Source organism: Salminus brasiliensis, chromosome 9 (assembly GCF_030463535.1).
Source record: "Salminus brasiliensis chromosome 9, fSalBra1.hap2, whole genome shotgun sequence".
NCBI lineage: Eukaryota > Metazoa > Chordata > Actinopteri > Characiformes > Bryconidae > Salminus > Salminus brasiliensis.
Window position 1 is genome coordinate 38949064 of NC_132886.1, and position 22450 is coordinate 38971513.

Consider the following 22450-nt stretch of genomic DNA (forward strand, 5'->3'; position numbering starts at 1 on the left):
AACCAGCGTCAACTATTTGACAGATTCATATGTTTAATGACTCATGGGAAAGCAAACATTTACAAACGTTAGCATGTGTTTAACACCTGGATGCGTATTATATGCTGCCAGCAAAAATGAAATGATTAGCGGACGTGTCTTCCTTGTTCCAGGAATTGCCATATATCATACAAAGATAAAATAGACAGAATATGGAGGACATCTGAGGAGAAAGAAGGTCCAAGGAATCACCTCACCCCAGATTGCTAAGGGCACTAATAACGAATGAGGGCGTCGGTTAGCATTTCTTAGCAATCCTGGGTGAAGGCTTCCACAAACCAGGGAGAGAAGGAACACCAAGGTCAGCCCTCTACTTTGTTAAGGCTCCTCCCCATCAAACACGCGAATACCGTCATCACCATCTTTGGGTTAACTTCTACGAGGTCGTCGGGCAGGGCGTACACCTTGGCTCCGATTTTACGAGACAAAGAGATGGCATACCTGTCATAGAGAGAGATAGAAGAAAGGTTGAGGTGAGGCTTCAAAAAGCTTCAGTTCAATTCATTGTCATTTTTATAATGTCTGTTATAATGTCATTTTTTAATGAATGAGTTTTCCCAAAGCAGCTGTGTATTAAAAAAAAAAAGAATGTAATTGATCACTGACTCGAGATGCTGGCGATCCAGATAACACACCCATGAGTGGTCTGTACGGGTAGTCAATGGGTTTCATGTTGGCCCCACATATGGATTCCCACCAGTGTCGTTGATGGGACCTTGAGGGGTTAGACATGGGCCCCATCTGGGTTGTACACAGCTTTATAGAGGGCTGTCAGGATGATTTGGCCCGTTTGGGAAGCCCAACTGGGTTCCAGTGACAAACCATGTACAAACCCACTCAGAACATGTTATATGTAAACTAGCTTAGCAGTATGCTAAAAAAAACAGCTAAGAAGCGCTAACTGCTAACTGACTGTTAACTGCTAAATTACTGACAAGCAAGCTAAAAGCAATCAGAAAGCTGATTAACCTGAATAACCTGACTTAATTAGCATAGCAATAAGCTAACTACACACTCACAGCCCAGTGTCAAAGCTAAGAACCTTATTAACATTTCAAATAATTTATATTAAATAATAAAAAAAATCATTGAACATATTTGACCTAATCAATATTTTATGTTGATTATTTTTAAAACCATGTATAGAAAATATTATATTATATATTATTATAATGCCCCATGGTTCTAAGCCTGATGGTAGATGCGCTACTTTGACATCAACCACATGTTCAATTTTTTTTTTTATTTAATATAAATGATTTGAAATGTTAATAAAGTTCTTTAAGAATGGGCTGTAAGTGTGCAGTTAGCTTACTGCTATGCTAATTAAGTCTAATTAAGGTTATTTTTAATGGTGTTTTAATGTTTTTCCAGCAGATTTCTGATTGCTTTTAGCTTGCTTGTCAGTAATTTGCCAGTCAGTTAGCAGTTAGCACTTCCAAGCTGTTTTTTTTTTAAGCATACTGCTAAGCTAGTTTACATATAACACGTTTTCCAGCAGTATGTATGACTCCTCTGCCTGTAAGCCATTAGCATACTGCTAAGCTAGTTTACATATAACACGTTTTCCCGCAGTATGTACAATTCCTCGGCCTGTAATCCATTAGCATACAGCTAAGCTAGTTTACATGTAACACGTTTTCCAGCAGCATGTACGATTCCTAAATCTGTTAGCCATTAGTGTACTGCCAAGCTAGTTTTTATATGTTTTTTAGCTGTATGTATGAGTTTTATAGCCATTAGTGTACTGCTAAGCTAGTTTACATTACATCATACGTTTTCTAGCAGCTTTTTTAGCTTACTGCTAAGCTAGTTTACATCCGGCTAAGCTAGTTAACAAGATGTTTTCAGCAGTTCATGCATTTGATTCATCAGTGTGTTAGCTGTTAGCATAATGTTAGGCTAGCTTACATATGTCAAACATTTTCTAGTTGTTTACAGCTAGGCTAGTTCACATATAACAGGTTTTTCAGCACTGTTAAGCTAGTTTTTACATGACATTAAATATTGTCCATTGGTTCCTACGTTAGGGGTTTGCATACGTACATCGCTCAGCTAGTTTACATGCTAAATGTCTTCCAAAAGGTTGAAGTGTTAAGTGTCTAGAAAATCTAGTCCCCTATTAGACAGTACCGCTCTAGAGAGAGAACAGGGGGTCGATTTCAGACAGGGCTTTTTGTGACAGATCTCCATCTGCTTGATTCATGAGTTGAGGGTGAGGAGCGTTACTTTGCGTTGTTCAGTTTATCCTCTGCGCTCATGTCTCCTCTCTTCACCATCTCGCTCTTGATGGCACCGGGCGCAATGGTATCGATCAGATCGATCACTGGCAGGCTGGTGCTGATCGATTTGTCCTGCAAAGATTGATAGGATTGGGTTATGATGTGACACTTGAGAATACGATGCTCCAGATTAATGAGGTTTCTCAGATGCATTCATCACCGGCGTTTGGGTTTCGTTTTTTTTGCCTTGATCTGTATGATTCGGACCTCTAGCCCTAGTATATAGGGATTATTTACGGACACACTAAAGATGGATTACGCATTGCCAAAGAAACTGGATAAACGTGAGATCAGCATGCAGCAGGAGACAAGAGTTCAGCTAGAGGACAAGATAGAAAATATTAGAATGCCCCATGGCTTGTTGGAGGCTTGCCCGACTCATCAGCATCTACACCCTTCTTTCTGAAGGCCTCAGGGAGCTCTGACCATGGTGGTGATCTTCACCCTTCCCTTCAACTTCAGTCTATAAGACTTCACCAGAATAATCCTCTCCAACCATGTTCTGATCATCTGCAGCTACACCCTTCTTTCTGAAGGCCTCAGGGAGCTCTGACCATGGTGGTGATCTTCACCCTTCCCTTCAACTTCAGTCTATAAGACTCCTCCCGAATAATCCTCTCCAACCATGTTCTGATCATCTGCAGCTACAACCGTCTTTCGGAAGGCCTCAGGAAACTTTTTGGATCTGGTCATGGTCCAGAGCAAACCAATCGAAGGCTCAAATCGGATCTTTTTGGTTTGAATACAAAGGTTTCCATGGGGTGTCCTAATTTTTCCACCAGACCAAGTAGGACAGGCCAGCACCTCTTACCTTAAAGCTCTTGATGAACGAGTCTTTGCGTCCTTTCTGTAAAGTGCTGTTCACCCAGTCGATTATGATTTGGTCGTTTACCTTCTCTCCGTCGCCGATGTCCGACAGAACTTTGACGGTGTACCTGAAGGCAACCAATGCGATGCATCAATGTCCAGATGATGTTTTCAGTAATGTTAAAGTAACTGAGCTGCAGATCAATGTCATAAATGATCGAAATGCACTGGAAAATTCAGGTCCAGGTCTAGAAAGTAAAAATCCACCCCAGGATTCCCCCCGGGTTTTTTACTTTCTGGACCTGAATTTTCTATCGTGCCCCGTGCCAGAGCTGCCCAGGCAGTTGGAGCTAAATCCTGGGGCGTATTTTTACTTTCTGGCCACCAATTTTTGCAACAGTTTGGATTGTGAATGTAGAAGAAGTACCTTCTCATTAGTTGCCACACCAGTGCCAGGGTGTGCATGGGGCTGCCCTCGTTGATATTTTCACCGCCAATCCCCACCAAAGAAAACTTGGCTTCCCTTTTGCCCAGCTCTACGGCGTAATTGCAGTTCTCAAGCTGCAAACACAACACGTGGAGTAGCGTACGTTACACAACCTGACTGGAGCACCACCGTACGCATCACCGTCATCGCAAATCAAATACTGAACCCCGGTGGAATCACAGTCTGGACACCTTTCACAGCTAAACATTTTCTTGTGAAAGAGGGCAGCTAGTTACTGAGATAGGCCTTTCTTCTTGCTGGTTTTGGAGGTGTGTTCTGGATCGTTACCCCGTTGTGGAACCCATTTTCTGTTCAGTTTCAGACCTTTTCAGATGGTCTGACGTTTGCATCCAGGATTTGCTGGGATTTTTAAAAACTTTGCTTCTGCAGGCCACAGCACTTGTGTCTGAAACTCACCGGCTAGTGTAGATGTTCGGTTCGTGTATTAGTGTAGTGGTGATTTTTAGGTTTATGCAAGCAACACTGCACAGGGGAACAGTGCACCACCACTCACAACTAAGCTAAACCTTCATGCAGGTTCTTGGCAGTTATATAGAAGTCTTACCAGCCTATGAGCAGTTCTCTGCTCCAGGAGTTTTCTTGGTCTTCTAGATCTGATCTTGACCTCCACAGTTCCCCTGAACTGCCATTTCTAAATAATATTCTAAACTGTAGAAACTGTAGAAACATTGGGTGTCTTCTTACAGCCTTCTCTTGCATTGTGGGCATCGATTATCTCAGGTTTCTGATTTTAAGACAGTTAAAGGAGGAGCAAGTGGTTGCTGATTGTCACCACAAGGTTTGAAGCGTACAGTTCCTAACTAGAAGTTCCTATTGGCCGATTTGCTAATCAAGGTCTGAGCCTTTGCCACACTTTGTGCGAAGATCCATTAAACCCCAACTTCACACATACTAACTTTTTTCATGTTGGAACCCAGAACTGAATATGGAGGCCTGTTGACTTTCTTCCAGTCCACAGCGACCTGGATTCGCTCATACAGCTGAAGAATGATCAGACCGTCCATCAGATCACTGCAAAAAAAAAGAAAAGAAAAAAGTATTGAGACGCCTGCACATCATTCAGTGTTTCTTGAAAAATGGATGGTATTAAAAAAGAGCTGATTCTTCTTTTGTTGGAGTAACTGTCTCTACTGTCCAGGGAAGAAGGCTTTCTACTAGATTTTGGAGCATTGCTGTGAGGATTTGACTGCATGTAGCAATAAGAGGGTACCTAAAGTCAGGATACTGGTTGATCCCCACCCCACCTCATCCCAGAAGTTCTGGATGGAGCACCACCATCATTCCAGAGAACACAGTTCTTCCACTGCTCCACAGCTCAATGCTGGGGGGCTTTCTACCCCTGTAGGCCACGACTGGCATTAGGCAGCATGGTGCCAGTGAGCTCTGTTTTGGTTGGGGTGGGGGCTGAGCAGCTGTAGGCTACATAAAGCCAATGCATTTGAAAAAGGCTGTATATGATTATATGATTAGATTCCATATGTGGACGGGGAAGGCTATGGTACGCTTTGAAACATCAACAGTGTTAACATAGTTAACATCAGCCTTACCTGTAGAGGTGATTGACATGTGGACTAACCCCCAGTGAATTCATCCAGTTCCTGAAGGTTCGGTCTTCCCGCGACTCCCCTGAAGAAACAGGACATAAACACAGCACCCAGGTCGATGAGCTTGTGGCCGAGAGTCATAATGCGTCCCGCGTGTGCGGCAAAACGTTCACACCACGCTTAACTTTGACTCGGCATTAGCAAACGTAAGGGGAATGTTAATGGACATCCTACGGCTTCTACAATCTGTGTGGGAAGTAGTGCGGAACACTGCAGGCTGTTCTTTGCTCACTCCAATTCATACAATCGCGGCAGACATGCTGTGCTGCGACTGTATGCTTTCAGAGAAAACAGTGCGTTACATAATTACATACCCACATACAGCGATGCTAACCCCTGTTCCGTTGCTCCTTCAGCACATTAGCAGCGTTATGCAAGGCTGTGGCAACCCTCTGGCAGGATTCAGCAGAAGCAGGATTCCTATAGTCGACCTTTGGCCTGTTGTAAATACCGAGCTTTCTCTGCAGGGTCAGACAAGTGTTGTGGTTGGGGGGGAGGTGTGGGCTCTTAGCGTTAGCATGGAAATGCTCTTTGCAAGCCATTAGCTTTAGAGTACCCACTACAGTTTGTACTGACCTGTGCATTGATTATTGTTGTAATTAGAATTTGCCTGGTGGATTTGCCTTCACTCATACACTTGCCATGTAAACACTGACCCTATTATCAGGAGGTCACTGGTCGCTGGTTTGAGTCCCAAGGAGCATAACTGAACTCTCTCTCTGGGAGGGTAGGAACGCAACGCCTGCTTACAAAACAGAACTGATGCCACGCAGCTAATGCAACGTCATTGGACACATGCTTGAGGGAGAATGCTAACAGCTAATTTTACTATGTCAGCTAACAGACACCCATGCTGGCTTGCATTGCGCTGAGTGAAGGGTAACAGGGAGGGCCATCATACCCAATCTACCCATGTGCTTCCTTCATGTCACATGAATGCAATGCCGCTAATGCAATATCGCTAATGCAAAGCCGCTAATGCAGCACCATTGAACACACGGTTGGAGGAGAATGCTAACTGCTAATTCTACTATGTCAGCTAACAGACACCCATGCTTGCTTGCATCGAGTGATGGGGAAGAGAGAGGGCCATCCTACCCAATCTACCCATGTGCTTCCTCTGAGTCACATGAATGCAACGCCGCTAATGCATTGCCGCTAATGCAGCATCATTGAACACACGGTTGGAGGAGAATGCTAACTGCTAATTTTACTATGTCAGCTAACAGACACCCATGCTGGCTTGCATTGTGCTGAGTGAAGGGGAAGAGAGAGGGCCATCCTACCCAATCTACTCATGTGCTTCCTCCATGTCACACCACCACCATTAGGCAGCATGGTGCCAATAGGCTCATGTTTATCTGCTCCAGAGAGCTCTATTCTTTTGGCAGTACTTCTCTACAGGGACTAAACAGACTCTAGAAAGGTGCCAATGTCAAACTTAGGAAACGGACTCACTTGCTACTGAGCACAGCCGGGTTACAGGGTATGCAATTCAGTCGCACCAGCCGCGGCAACAAAGTGGCAACCAAGCTTCAAAACCAGAAACTGAAAGGTCCTCTGGTCATCTGTGTGATGATGTGATGTGGACAGAATAGGGAGAGGCAAGAAGAGAGAGCGACAGAGCATGCTGCTGAGCATTCAAAGTGAACAGTGTCTTAACACAGTACCTACAATGGCAGGGGTCAAGTCTGGGTGGGATGGAGATACAGAGGAAAGAGAGGAGAGATACAATCTACGTCACAATTTGCATCAGGACTAAAAACGTGTGATAATAATAATAATAATGTCAGGACGAGTTAGGGCCGCTATCCTGACCACCTGACACCAAACGGCCGTGATGGCGGGGGCGCACAACTGTCGTTGCCTGCGACAGTGCCATCGCTGGAAGAGTCTGTTATTGTAAGGCCTGCATAAGCTAGCTTTGAGTTGTCTCGCTATGAGGTACACATGATATTACTGGTTGATATGATTTTGCCCCGCCCATTGGTGCATGATGACCTTAACGGAAAAGGTCAAGTATGATTTTAGGTCGTCTTTAAGAAACCAGGGCTTGGACGTATGCTCCCTCAAATACTCGAAGGCATCTGTGTTGGATATTTCTAGGCCTCTCCCACTCTCTATTAGCGTAGCGCAACTCACCCTCGAGCATGGCGAGGTCGATGCCGTTGTCAGTGGGCCTGCTCAGGGCGGGGAACATGTTGAACAAGTTGGCCACGAAGGCCATGTTGAGCTTGTGGTTTCCCGCCACCACGTCCTGGGGTGTGACGAACTGCCTGCAGTCCAGACGAGCCGCCTGTCTCAGCATTAACTCCGCCCTCCTCTCATCATCATGCTCCTTCGAAGAGAAACGTGCCATGATGTCCATGAGCTATGATGAACTCCTTTGGTACTTGTGAGATGTATGTCTAGAACCCACACTTCATGACTTTCATAACTGCATTACAAAGTCATAATTACCATCAGTTTCATAGGCCCCAAAATAGAACCCTGTGGGACTCCACAAGATATGAGAAACCAAGCGGTTCTCAAATCATTCACAATAGTTCCTGCATTAGGATTCATAAATGAATTATAAACCTAGGGTGTAAAGGGTTAAATAGATTTGGACGCTTCACATCAATGACAATGTGTTGTTCTTTTAGAAGAACCTATAAAGAACCATCTACAAGATGTTTTCTTGTACATGAAGAACCATTGAACCAGGTTACAGCATTCAAATGCTTGTTTGAGTTGTCATGGTTCCAGAACCGTTGTCCTGAAGTACCTTTGAATCAACCCTTGAAGGACTTGAACCCCCATAACAACCACCAGCAGCTTTAATTACTTTTTACTTTTTATTTTTTTAGATTTAAAGTTTTCATGTTTTAAAGCAGCATTATGCAACATTTTCACCTTAAAATAACAGCTTATCAACAATCAACAATGATGCTCCACTGATGTATAATAAGGAGAACAGCGCTGCTAATGTTGCTACTCTGGGCTTGTGCAGTGCTAACTGCACTATGTAACTTTGGAGAAACGTTAGCCAGAACTGCGTATGGCAGTGGGGGGTATGTGCCCTTCTCTAGTGTTTGCTCAAAGCGCAAATTACAATCTGACTGTAGAGGGAGCTCAATTTCCGCATATTGCTGCTTTAATATTTCTAATGTGCTTTGAATTGCCCTTTAAATACAGAAATGTGCCTGCTCACCCCACACCTTTACTAAATAAGCTGTGTGCATAAGGCCTCTCTCTATTGCATTGTCTTTTTAGCAGCTCAGGTCATTGTTTGTGGTTCTCCATTGAGGCAAAAAGATGAGCGAGATCCTTCAAACCCTTTGAAAGTCCTTTGTCTGTCTGTTGGAGAGGTTATGGCAAATGGAAGACTGCCCCCCGTAGGTGAAAGAAGATTAAGCAGCTTGAGATCCCTCTCCAATAGACAGCTGTGATGAAGTTACTTATATACTGTACACTAAAATCAATAAAGCCCTATATCCCCCCCTCCACCACCACCAGCACCCCACCCCCACACCTTATTATTCACCTAATGCCTTCTAGTGCTCTCCTGACTGACAGCTTCACTAAAGCCTCCTTCACTTTCACTTTGCTATCTCCAGGATCTGAGCCCAGAGGATCAAAAGGCTGAGCGTCGTTATCTTATCTGCACAAAGGCATGCAGTTCAGGGCTCGGATCGATTATATGGAAAGCACTCGGAGTCCATACAGTCGTACACTCACGTTCAGGCCGGACATGTCGATAGCGATCCGCATCTCGTCATCTCCTTCTCCTTTCGGGGAGATCTGATCCAGCAGGTGGAAGTAGGCCCTGGAGTCCTGCGAGGGAAAACAAACACTGAGCATCATGCCCTCATTCTGTCACACGCTGCATCAGAACCGCCAAGGAGTGCTTCATCCAACACTGCAGCTGCTGACTGATAAATCTGTCCCTAGCATTCACTCGAGGATGAAGTATTCCTCGTGTAGGACAGCTAACCCAGTTAACCTGGATGAAATGGGGGGGGGGATTTGGATTTTATATCTTTACAAGGACATTTCTGTCACTCAGTAAGGTTAATATTCATAGGGCCATATGTTTCCATTGGGTGGTATGTTTCCAGCCTTTTTTTTTTTTTTTGAGTCCTGTGTTACCAGGACCCTGAGAATTCAGGACCTTGTATTCCCTGGGTGGTACTGTTTCCTATATTCCTAAAGTCCTGTGTTTACATGACCCTATGCTTCCAGGGCCTTGTATTCCCTAGGTGGTCCTGTTTTTTCAGGGCCATATATTCTTAGAGTCCTATGTTTCCAGGACCCTATATTTTCAGGGTCTCCAAGGTCATATATTCTAAGGGTCCTGTATGTCTCCAAGGTCCTAGCCATGTATTCCAAGGGTACTGTGTTTTCATGGCCCTATATTCATAGATTCCTATATTTCCAGAGCCCTATATTCCCAGAATACTGTGGTTTCAGGACCCTACATTCCTAGAGTTCTATGTCTCCAGGACCTCATATTTCCAAGGCTCTATATTCACTGGGTGGTACTGTATATTTCCAGCGCCCTATTTTCTTAGGGTCCAATGTTTCCTAGGGCCTATATTCTCAGGGTATGGTATGTTTCCAGGACCCTGTATTCCCTGGGTGGTACTTCTTTCAGGATCCTATGTGTTTAGGGCCCTATATTCCCGGTGTCCATAGCCTTATGTTTCCAGGGTGGTATTTTTCCAAGGCCCTATTTTCCCATGGTCCTACCCAAGGGAAAGTACATCTCTTCACTGCAGCTCCTTGTTGTCCTATAACCTTTGGTGATCACAAGATCCTAACACTGAACTGTTACTTACAGTCATTTCTATATGTCCAAATGTTTGCGGACACCCCTTCTAATGGACACATTCAGCTACTTTAGGTTGTACCCGTTGCTGTACGCACAGCTTGTCTAGTCCCTGTAGGGAAGTACTGCCAGTAGAATCTGGCTAGAAATAATGTGATGTAACAGGGTGGTAAAAGTAAAACTTTTGGCTTTTTTTATTACTTTGCCACAGTCCTGCAACGTAGGCCTATTGGAAGCCCCCGAGCCACAACAATCCTAATCACGACAGATGCCTCCAGAGTGTCCTCTTTTTTTTAGGAATCACACATCACAGCTCAACAGCAAAGACGAGCCAAGATTCTGCAATTCTGTGCAATTCTCAGGACATGTAACAATAACAATGTGGTGCCGCTCGCTGTGATACAGGAATTTCACTTATTTAACTTTTAGATTTGACATTATCACAGTTGTGGCTCGTTTCCCGAGGACATTCGCAGAAATTGCTCAGTCTTTCCTGCAGCTGGAAATGAGGGAATGAGCTATTTTTGCATGGCTGGTTTAGCCCTTAGCAGGCCCACAGAGAGGCACTGAAGTGAGCTAAATCACTTGGACAGCCAGTATATTCCCCATTACAGAGCTGACAGAACTTTGTGAGCTTGACACATGTGTCAAAACACCATGTGATTGCATGACCCCAATGGCTTCTTTTATAATGCTAGCTATACTTAAAGGGGCAGGACGGGCCTATCAGTAGCGTGATGTGTGTAATTAGTGCTGAAAGTCTATTGTTGTCTGATTTACAGCTTTCTTCTTCATCGGACACTGAGCCAACTCTACAGTGATCGGTCTGATTGTAGGATTTTATCTCCAAGCGAATGAATTTCAGCTTTTCAGGATATGAGCACAGCTTCTTGCTACAGCAATCAAAGGGGCCCTGGAAGGTTAAACTGCATTCGGGTTCGGGACACGGCAGTGACAGACCGTGAAGCTCAATCCCTCAAACACTGCTGTTCCTCCTTCTAAAAACATCCAGCAGAACCAAAACAGAGCTGCAAAACAGGCCAGTTCCAAAACCCCCAAACTGTTACATCACAGTCCTGACCGATTGCATTTACACCCTGGAAATATACACAAACCCCAACCACTGGAGAACGCTGTAGTCAAAGCTGGTGAAACTTCAAGAGATTACGGTGTTGTTGATACTGGAGAGCAGCTCTTCACCTCCAGACTCTAGCTAGCTAGTTATGGGAATACGGGTTGCTACGGCAACCAGGCCTAGTGACCGTGTTATGTCCTGTGCCAGTGTCCGCAGAAAGGGAGATCAAACACAATGAAGCGTTGAAGCACTGAGAGCACTGAGAGGACACAATGGCAGGACAGCAGCACTGTCCCGTAAGACTCAAGCCAATAAAGGCGTAGCTTATCTTTTATTTTAAGGAAAGGGAAGTCAGTATGTAAAATAACAGGGTGGTAAACAGGCTTCTCCTTAACAACTGAATGACTCAAAAAATTTATTTCTTTTCACCTTTAAAAAAAAACACAGCACACAATAACTGGACTGTGATTGGAGGAATTAGTACCTTGATGTCCTCGCTGAAGTTTCGGATTTGTTGCCATCCCGCGGCATCCAGGTGATAGTTGACCCAGCGCAGCAGCAGCTCCTCAGGGGACATGGAGAGAAGGTGGTCCAGCTCCTCAGACTCTCCCAGCAGTGCAATAAGAGCTAACACACACAATAACACACAGCATGTGACACAAAAGCTGAGCTTCATAATGTGCCGATCAAATGCTCTAGCCATAAGCTACTGCACCAGCCCCAAGCTAACACACTAGCCATGAACCAATATGCTAGTCCCAAGCTAAAACATTGGCCACAAATGAATATATTAGTCAAAAAACAACTGACTAGCCACAAGTTAATACACTAGTCCAAAAAAAACAACAGACTAGCCACAAGCTAATTTGTTAGGCCCAAAGTATCACACTAGCCACAGGTTAATGTTAGTCAAAAACAACAGACTAGCCACAAGCTAATTTGTTAGGCCCAAAGTAACACACTAGCCACAGGTTAATGTTAGTCAAAAACAACAGACTAGCCACAAGCTAATTTGTTAGGCCCGAAGTATCAGACTAGCCACAGGTTAATATGTTAGTCAAAAACAACAGACTAGCCACAAGCTAATTTGTTAGGCCCAAAGTAACACACTAGCCACAGGTTAATGTTAGTCAAAAACAACAGACTAGCCACAAGCTAATATGTTATCTCCAAGCTAACAGACTAGCCACAAGTTAATACACTACACAAAAAACAACAGCCTAGCCCTGAGCTAATATGCTAGGCCCAAATTAACACATTAGCCACAAGTTAATACACTAGTCAAAAAAACAACAGACTAGCCACAAGCATATGTTAGGCTCAAGCTAACACAAATTAGCCAGAAATGTTGTGCTTCATAGTGTTCGGATTAAACGCTTCAGCCACAAGCTAACATGTTGGGCCCAAGCTAATCCATCAACTACAAGCTATTACGTTAGCCTCTGGCTAACGCACTAGCCACAATCAAATGCATTAGCCCAAGCAAACACACTACTGATCATACAAAACTGTTACAGCTGTTACATCCACACTTGCCAGCTTTCTATCTGAACACTGTTGTGCATATTTAGCTTATTAATTTTTTTTTAAATGAACAAATATTAAATAAAATATATATTTTTATTTATTATTAGTAGTATTTATTATTATTTATTTTATTTATTTATTTATTTTGCTTGAGGTGGAGAAACATTCCTGACCAGTAGTGTACCGCACACAAATTGGCGATGTCAGAAGGTCCTAATGCCAATCATCCCTACTGGACTTTTAACGTTAGTTGTTAGCCCTGTTAGAGAGCCTTGAGCTCCAGTCTCAGCGGATTGTTCTGGGCAGAGGAACCCCGAGAGCAGGATTAAGACCCACTGGGATATGGTGCGTATCTGACCTTCGTTGCGCGAAAGCTCGATGTCTGCGAAGAGGCCGATCTTAATGATCTGCCACAGGAGCCCCAGCACTAGGTGGGGGGTCCCAGCTATCATGTCCTGGGAGTCGATGTTGACCACGGTACAACCAATGGCTGAGGCTGAATTGAGGGCCAGGATTAAGTTCTCCTGTGAAAGAAGAGAGAGAGGTCATTGACTCAAGGTAAGGCCTTACCATTAACAAAACCAGCGATCCTCTGATCACAGTGACAGCGCCTTAGTCCGCTGGACCACCCGGGGCCCGGTCCCAGGTTTTGAATGTGTGTGTGTGTGAGACGGGTCTAGGCCAGAAGAGCAGATGCTTACAGTCATGGTGAAGGTTGTGCGTTTCTTTGTATTGATGACCCTTTCGTCGATCGTGTCTGGCTGGGAGAGGTTGATCATTTTGCTGTAAATAACAACAACCAATCAATGAGACAGCAATCAGCAGACACAGAAACCTCAAACACACAAACAGCAGGAGGAAGGTCAATAATGGGATGTACGCTTCCACTGCGGTGTGAGAGCGAGCACGTCTTCGCTCGTATTACCATAGAAGTATTCCATCCTTGACCGATTTGAACAGGCTGTCGCTATTGGGGTCCATAGGGATGAGATGTTTGCAGTCGGGGTCGTTTGCCAAGGCCTTATTGATCCAGTTCACAAAGGCCACTTTCTCTTCGTCTGAGGGCCAATTCCAACAGATACAACATTAGCGATACCACTGGCAGACTCGGATTACTGTGGGGAGCCGTGCAGAGCCAAGGGCTATAAAATGACTTCATTCATGCAACTCATCACTGCTAATGGGACGGCGCTCTGGCTGAGCTTTCAGCGGGGGCTAAAATATGGGAGCGGGCGGCTAGAAGAAGGCTATAAACGCTAGCGTAAGTGTTTAGGTGCGATAAGACTATTAGGAGTTCAGAGGAGTCACTGAAATGGAGTCTGTTTATTCTCTAAACTGATGGAGTTGCAGGGCCCTACCGGCGTACGAGTGCTGCGTTCCCTCGCTCGAGATTCCAGACGTTCCTCCGAACGAGTGGATCCCGTCTCTTCTGGAAATCGTCTTGCGGAAGGTCTCTCTCACTTCTTTGCTCCTCAGCTCCTGGTATATCTGTGGGATCAAGCGGGAAACAGAAGTTTAGCTTGGAGAGTGTGCTGGTTAGCTCCTGTCCTACTCAAGGCCGTGAGTGGGTTAATTTTCTCGGGACCTGGAGGTGCCCAGAGTCTTCGGCTCAGTCTCAGACAGAGCTAAAGCCAAGTGTCCCAGCAAACATGCTCACCTAAGGGCTTACATGGATGGGACGTGGGCTAGGTGGGTTCCAGGTGGGCAGGTGGGCTCAGAGTGGGTTTGTACATGTGTTGTTACTGGGACCAAGCTGGGCTTCCCATATGGGCTCTATTGTCACAGCCCTAGATAGGTCCCATAACTAACCTGGCTGGGCATCCATATGTGGGACCAACATAAAGCTCGAGGACAAAGGGTTGGGCTACCCATACAGGACCCCAATGTGGACATGTTAGCTGGGGTGTGTGTGTGTGTGTGTGTTAAAGGCTGTAGAAGCTGCAGTAGGGTTACACAAGGCCGTACCGCGACAAACTCCTCGAAGCTGATCTTCTCATCTTTGTTGGTGTCTCCGGCGATGAACTTCTCTGCTATCTCCCGAACCTTGTACCCTGGCAAAGAGAAGCTGGCTTCCCGAAAGAGCTCCTGCAGCTCGAAGTCGCTGACGTAGCCGCTGTTATCGATGTCTGCAAGCGGAGCAGAAGGATGAAGATCAATACTGGTGTTACGGATCCATGTTTGTTATATGACCGCTCTTCTCCGTCATAAAACTGAGAAGAAAAAAACTGGAGCTACAAGCTAACGTAGCTTACCAGCAATAAGAGCTTAGGGCTCATAGCTACCCATTAGCATTAAGCTACTGGTAATATATATATATATAAATACATCAATGGAGAAAATATGTATTTTTCATTTGTAGGTAAGATAGTATACATATAGACTATGTGGGCAAAAGTATTGGGACACCTGCTCGTTCATTGTTTCTTAAAAAGAGTTGATCCTGCTTTTGTTGGAGTAACGGTCACTACGGTCCAGGGAAGAAAGCTTTCTGCTAGACTTTGGAGGAGCATTGCTGTGAGGATTTGATTGATTGCATTCAGCGACAAGAGGCAAGTGTTCGTGAGGTCAGGATGTACTGAAGTACTGGATGGAGCACCACCATCCATCATTCCAGAGAACACAGGACTGCTGGGGGGCTTTATACCCCTCTAGCCCACACCTGGCACAAATACTGTGTTGACACAGTTGATCCCCACTGATTTCTACAGGGCCGCACTTCTTTTCAGGTAGCGTTTGCCTAGCCCGTTCGCTGTGTCGCAGCAACAACCAAGCCAATGGGTTCATTACGGGGTCATTATGAGCTCAGAAGCTAGAGATTAACGGTCTGAGATAATCACAATGATCATGTTTTGCTACTTGCTGTTGATTTGGAACCGATAGAATTAGCTAACATTAGCCAGCTTATGACACAGTTATGTTTGTTTCCACTCTTACAGAAGGGTCAGTGATGGTCGTAGCCAGTTTTATGATATTTGGTGAAATGTATAAATGAATATTAGGTCACTTGATTTGATTTTTAACCGAACCAGAATTCAAAATACCTAAAGAACTTAAAGAAACCATGTATCTGGGTAGGTCTGATGACCTGGCCTGTTGTGTTCGTCATGTAATCCAGTGATGCTGGGCCAGTTCAATCCAGCAGGTGTTCCTGTGTAGCTATGCGACGCCATATTGGCTGAATTTAAGGGTTTATTTTTATACTACACTCAGGTTAACAACAAACAGTAGGTAGTAGACAGTGTTGCTGTGCAGTAAACGTCAGGTTTTCCTGGGTTCCCGTAAAAGCTGACAATGTTTGACTTGTCACATGCACCACATGCAGCTCTGAATCAGGTGACTCCCAGGCTCCAGACCTTTAAATGGTACATGTAAAAGTTTGCGGACAATGTGGTGGAGGCTCAACAGTGTGATGATGGTGCTAGGAAAACTGACCGATTTTGTTGAAGGCCTCCCGTAGGTCCTCCAGGTCCTCTCGAGAGATTTGCGTCACGTTGTTCTCCATGCCACACTCCACCGAGCCTCTCTCACCATATAATATAACTGTGGACGGAGAGTCGGCAGAGAGAGAGAAAGAGAAATGCATGATCAGCTAGCAATTACAGCCAGTCTAACAGTCAAAGACCCACAGAACCGTTAATGACGTATGAGATCCTTGAGGAACCTTTGGAGGTTCTCCAGTTCACAACTGTGGAGGAACCTCTTAAAGGGTCCTTGAAGGTTTCCTCAAAGCACCTACAAACGTTCCTTATACCTTTAACAGTGTACCTCCATCTTTTGCCTGTGCTCCAAATAATATACAGTGGCATGCATCAAAATGCACTACATGGACAAAAGTATTGGGACACACCCTCTCAATGAATCGTTACCACAGGTGTAGAAAATCAAGCCCCTAGCCCTGCAGTCTGCCTATCTTCCACACATCAGTGAAAGAACGGGAGGTTCTGAAGAGCTCACTGAACTCCAGTGTGGTTCTGTATGTAATAGGAGACACCGCTGCACCAACGACTACAACAACAAGTCAGCTGGTGAAATTTAGACCTTCCCTCCTAGATCTTCCTCCATCAGCTGTGAGTGGTGTTATTATTGAACAGTGGAAGAGTTTAGGAGGAACAGCTCACAGAGAGCAGCTCAGTGTCCACTGAGTGTCTGTCAGACCACGTAAAGTTACAGAGCGGGGTCAGGGCCGAGTGCTGAGCTCAGAGCATAACCTGCTGGTGTTAGCGCTTATTATTAATGCCTATGGGTTTAGAACAGGGAGGTCGTAAAAGCTTGTGTAGGTCTAATGTGTGGGGGTCCTGCGTGGTCAGTCCTTTGGCGAGTATCACAGCAGCTAAGAGTCTTACAGTCCTTGTTTGGGGGATTGGGGGAGTCGTTGTGGAGCATTATCCTGCTGAAGAAGTCATCCTCTTTTTATCTTCAGCTTTGTGAGCTTGGTGAGATGTTTGCTTCCAGAATTTGCTCCCTGTAAAAAAAACTGTTGCTTGTAGCAGGGTTGCCAGATACTCTCTGTAAAAACAGTAACTTTCTTGTAGCAGGGTTGCCAGATAATATCTGTAGAAAACTGTAACTGTCTTGTAGCAGGGTTGCCAGAGTATATCTGTAAAAAAAAAAAACGTAACTTTCTTGCAGCAGGGTTGCCAGATTATATCTGTAAATAAACTGTAACTTTCTTGCAGCAGGGTTGCCAGAAAATATCTGTAAAAAAATAACAGTAACTGTCTTGTAACAGGGTTGCCAGATAATATCTATACAAAACTGTTACTGTCTTGTGGCAGGGTTGCCAGAAAATATCTGTAAAAACTGTAACTTTCTTGCAGCAGGGTTGCCAGATAATATCTGTAAAAAACTGTAACTGGCTTATAAATGGGTTGCCAGATAATATCTGTAAAAAACAACAGTAACTGACTTGTAGTAGGGGTGGCAGATAATATCTGTAAACAACAGTAACTGTCTTGTAGCAGGGTTGCCAGATAATATCTGTAAAAAACAGTAACTGTCTTATAACTGGGTTGCCAGATAATATCTGTAAAAAACTGTAACTGTCTTGTAGCAAGGTTGCCAAATAATATCTGTAAAAAACTGTAACTGTCTTGTAGCAGGGTTGCCAGACAATATCTGTAAATAACAGTAACTGTCTTGTAACAGGGTTGACAGAAAATATCTGCAAACAAACAGTAACACTTACATTTGACTCCCACTCCACCCTGCTTAAGCCGGGATCCAGGTTATCGCGTAAAACAGGAGGAGTGATCCAACAGTAGGCTGTACAGCGTGTGACTGGGTGGACAGGTGTGAAGTAAATGGAAGCTCAGCGAAGGGGAAGAAACCTTCGGCCCTAATGAACTCTGTTCCGGGCGAGGCCTTTTCACCCAGTGAGTCGCAGAGTTAACGTTTAATGCTCTGCACCGAAGCTGAGTCAGCAAGGGATCCAGCTAATGCTGCTGTCAGGAGGGCTAAGCAAGAGCAGGTAGAGGAACTTTACTGTCGTAAACTAAATCACAGTTTTTCAACAACAATAAACCACTGCGATAAGAGTCACGGCACACCAGCTCACCTACAGCATGTTCCTCATGGATTTATTTCATGGAACATGTTCAACACTGTGTTCCCAGTAGTTCTCTAGTTACAAATTGTGGAAGTTTGGAATTGCATCTCAATTATTGAGTTTTCACTGCTTACAGATGAACTAAACCGTACTGAAATATTGGCTGAGAATAAATAAATAGATAAATAAAAATAAAAAAGTATATTTTTACTTTAGGTTATTTTAGTTTAGGATGTACCTTTTTATTTTCAAAAAGTTTATTTATTTTTTTATTTAAACAATTTTAGTAATAATAATATTTTTGATAATATATTTTGAAGTATTCCCACATATTTACAAAGTAGTATTTCAGTATTTCAGGTCTAAATGACCTTTCTTAATTATTCATTCTAAACATTAATTCTATTTTCTTTACCTATATGTATGTGAGTATAATTTATAAAAAAAATATTTTTAAAAAACTGTTTAAAAGTTTAAATTTCAAGAATGCAAAAAGGTTTTTTACTAAAAGGGCCAGTAAAGATGCTGTAAAACTGTAAAAATAAAAACACTGGATTTCCAAATGAATGTTTTTTTGATTGTCTGTTTTTGTATTACTTCTAAAAACACAGACGTTCAAGAAAGAGTTAATTCGGAAGAATACAGAATACAGAAGAACGTTAGTTAGCTACCTGACTACACTTGTCCAGCTGTAAAGTTTGGTGGAGGGGGGATCATTCTATGAGGTTGTTGGCCTAAAGGCCCCTTAATTCCAGTGAAGGGAAACCTTAATGCTTCAGCCAACCAAGACATTTGTGGAAGCAGTTTGGGGAAGGCCCTGATCTGTTCCTGCATGACTGACTGTGCCCCAGTGCACAAAGCAAGCTCCATAAAGGTGCAGTTGGAGGCATTTGGTGGGGAAGAACTTGACTGGCCCTCACAGAACCCTGACCTCAACCCCATCCTGAGCCAGGCCCTCCCGTCCAACATCGGTGTCTGACCTCACAAATGGGTCAGACCATCCGGGGTGAATTGGCCCGAACTTTTCACAGACACACTCCAAAATCCCAAGAGTGGAAGCTGTTAGAGCCGCACAGGGCGGACCAGCTCCATATTATTGCCTATAGATTTAGAATGGGATGTATGATGTATTGGTTGGCTGCATGCTTGACTGCCATTCGTGCATCATACTGACTCACTTTATGGAAAGAACTCTGTGTCTGTCATATGAGTCCTCTGGGACGCAGTGTGTTAGCTACTCTCCATTACGTAACACACACAAAGGAAAAGATATCCGTCTACCTTCCTGAATATGAGTGAATGGATGCTCCTTCATTCGGTACAGTGAGACTCGAATGAACCGAGTGAAAGCAAAGCAGTACGACAAAAGACACTCTATACCTGAACGCTGCCACGCACTGTGTGGTAATTAGACCTCATCAGCGGGACGGCTTGGTCACAGTGGTGGTGAATTATTGCAAATTATGGTGGGTTTGGATGGTGAGTAAAGTGGCTATATCTGTGTTGTGTTCATGGTGACCTCTGGTTTCGTTCACCACCACTGTAAAGAAATCTGAGTCGGATGGTTGGAACGTGGCCTAGGTGGGTTCCAGGTGGGCATATGGGCTGTGAGTGGGTTCGTACATGCGTTTTTTTTTACTGGGACCCAGTTGGGCTACCCAGTGTTACAGCCCACCTTAATCTCGCATGGAACCCTATGTGCAGTGTACAACCCAGGTGGGGCCCATGTTCAACCCCTCCTGGTCCTATCACTGACCCTGGTGGGACCCTGTTGGGCATCCAAATGTAGAGCCAACAAGGGTGGTAGGTGCTATTTCCTCAGCTACACTCTTAAGAGTAAAGGTGCTTCCAGTGGTTCTTTGAGCGATGCCTTAAGAGAACCATATTTGGTTCCATAAAGAACCATGTTTGAAATGGAGATGTTTAGTGGTTCTTCGCAGTCACACATCTTCTATGGCTTTATCCTTAACAGTGTATATTATCACTGTCATGCAAAAACCTCCGTAAAGAACTGACCGTTCACTTCCTGCCAAATGTATCCACCCCTTGACGGGAGCCACTGGAACCAGATCCTCAATGTTGTGTTGGTGGTTTTAATGTTATGGCTGATCGGTGTATGTTTACCATAGGAACCACATGACAGGTCTAGATGTAGCACAATACAACAAGGACCAGACAGTTGGACAGTTGACGGACACAAGACACAAGCAGACCGTTGCCTCTAACAGTACTGGCTCTGGTTGCCATGTTGAGGATAATGCCTCATACACCCAGTCCAGTGTTCCAGTCTGAAAATCAACCCTTTACAATTACTACTGGACCAAGAGAAGGCAGTGAGGTAGTGTTGCATGTCTAGTGCTAGTGAAATTAGCAAGGGACCTTCATGCAAGCTTAGAACCAAGGCAAAGAATCTCAGTCAGGATCGAGAACCAATTTCGAGGGAACAGCTAATACAGTAATACGCTTACCCGACCAGCTGAGTCACTGAATCAAACTCTTAAAGGAGCCTGCAGCTCAAGACTTACCGCTCTCCGCTCGCTGGGCCTCCTGTTGGACATGTAATCTAGGCAACAATCGCCATGTCTCACAACTGCCTCGGGAATTGCATAATGGAGGAGCTCTTTTAGATTTAGCTTTTCTTCTAAAGCTAGAAAAAAACAACCCTCTCCAAAGAACCCTAAAGGAAAGAGCAGCGAGTCCAGCAGGCTGCTTCAATGGGCCTCCCCAGACGCTGTGCCGATACCCAATCCAGGGCTGGTTGGCTTCTTTAAGAGACCACAGAGCTTTGAATCTCCACCTGCATTATTGATAGCTCTGAAGGGAGGATCAGTTACCACACTGAGTCAAGCCCTCGCTGGAGCAGGAAGCAGTTGAAGTGCACCATCCACAATTCTGCCATTCACCATTAGCCCCTCCAGCAAAGCATTTTGACTGACAACCTGGTCCACAAGGGAAGAGCTCGTCACAAAGGTTACCTGTGAGGGACTGATTTGAGGTTTGACAGGACAAGGAAGCTAAAATGGGAATTCCCCTCCGTTCCCATTGTCTGGTTGGACAGATGTTGAAAACGTCAGGCAGTTTCTGGACAACATCTGTCTAAACGTTGATTGAAAGTTGATGGGGCGGCCCTCCCTCTCCCCCAGCACTCAGCACAATGCTAGCCAGCATGGCAGTTTGTTAGCTGATATATAACAGGACTGGCAGTTAGTGTTCTCCTTCAAGCGTGTGGAGCTGCCCATGCTGTGGTGCCTGGTTCCTGACTGTGGTTCTTCTTTTGGGTCTTGGTTCCTGCCAGTGGTTCTTCCTTATGCTCTTAGAAGGTTTCTTGTTTTGAGTCTAGTTTCCTGACAGTGGTTCTCCTTTTGAATCTTGGTTCCTGACAGTGGTTCTTTCTCAGGCTCTTGTGGAGTTTCTCCGTTTAGTCTTGGATCTTGACAGTGGTTCTTCCTTATGCTCTTAGGAAGTTCTTTTGGGTCTTGGTTCCTGACAGTGGTTCTCCTTTTTAGTCTTGGTTCCTGGCAGTGGTTCTCCTTTTTAATCTTGGTTCCTGACAGTGGTTCTCCTTTTTAGTCTTGGTTCCTAACACTGGTTCTTCCTTATGCTTTTAGGAAGTTCTTTTGGGTCTTGGTTCCTGACAGTGGTTCTCCTTTTTTGTGTTGGTTCCTGGCAGTGGTTCTCCTTTTTAGTCTTGGTTCCTGGCACTTCTTTATGCTCTAAGGGAGTGTCAGAGTCTTGGGTTCTACAACCTTAAAAAATGTGCCACAACGTTCCTTTAGCAATCCCATATACATAAACTTGATTACCTAAAGAACTGTAAGAAGATCTGTAAAAGCAATTTGTGAGTATGAAGAACCTTTCAAAGGTCTAAAAAGGTTCCCTAGCAGTTCAATGATCCTCCCTAGAACTCTCTTTTTTGTGGTTCTGAAACCGGTCCTTCAAAACCCCGGGCAGTGCAGATTTTATCTCTATGTGTTGTGAGTTGGGTTGGAGCAAAATTCAGAACTGTCCAGAGTTCTCTGAGGACTGATTTGAGAACAGGCTGTTTTTTGTTCTTCTATAGCAGCCAATCTCATCCACAAAGGGTCAGTGTGGCTGAAGTGGAACACGCCGAGTTCTACCGGTCTAACGAGCTGGTAGTTTTCAACAACTGATCACAATGATGATGCCTCACCCATCATGGTGCCGCTGGGTCTCCTGGTCCAGGAATAGGGCCAGATTCCCGGCCACTGGTCGCTCTCCATAGTCAACGCTGG

At 44.5% G+C, this 22450-nt stretch overlaps 1 protein-coding gene across 1 annotated transcript; it reads right to left on the bottom strand.

Moving 5' to 3' along the window:
* Positions 1-82: 82 nt before the first annotated feature.
* pls1 (plastin 1 (I isoform)) lies at positions 83-22438 on the bottom strand. Its single transcript, XM_072686996.1, has 16 exons — positions 22369-22438; positions 16085-16192; positions 14618-14778; positions 14011-14140; positions 13578-13710; positions 13354-13435; positions 13011-13176; positions 11610-11752; positions 8961-9056; positions 7383-7578; positions 5184-5262; positions 4533-4647; positions 3556-3689; positions 3133-3256; positions 2269-2393; positions 83-480 (listed from the first exon to the last, which is right to left on the bottom strand). Exons 1-16 carry the CDS (start codon positions 22436-22438, stop codon positions 342-344), a joined length of 2001 nt encoding a protein of 666 aa, XP_072543097.1. The 3' UTR covers positions 83-341.
* Positions 22439-22450: the final 12 nt, after the last annotated feature.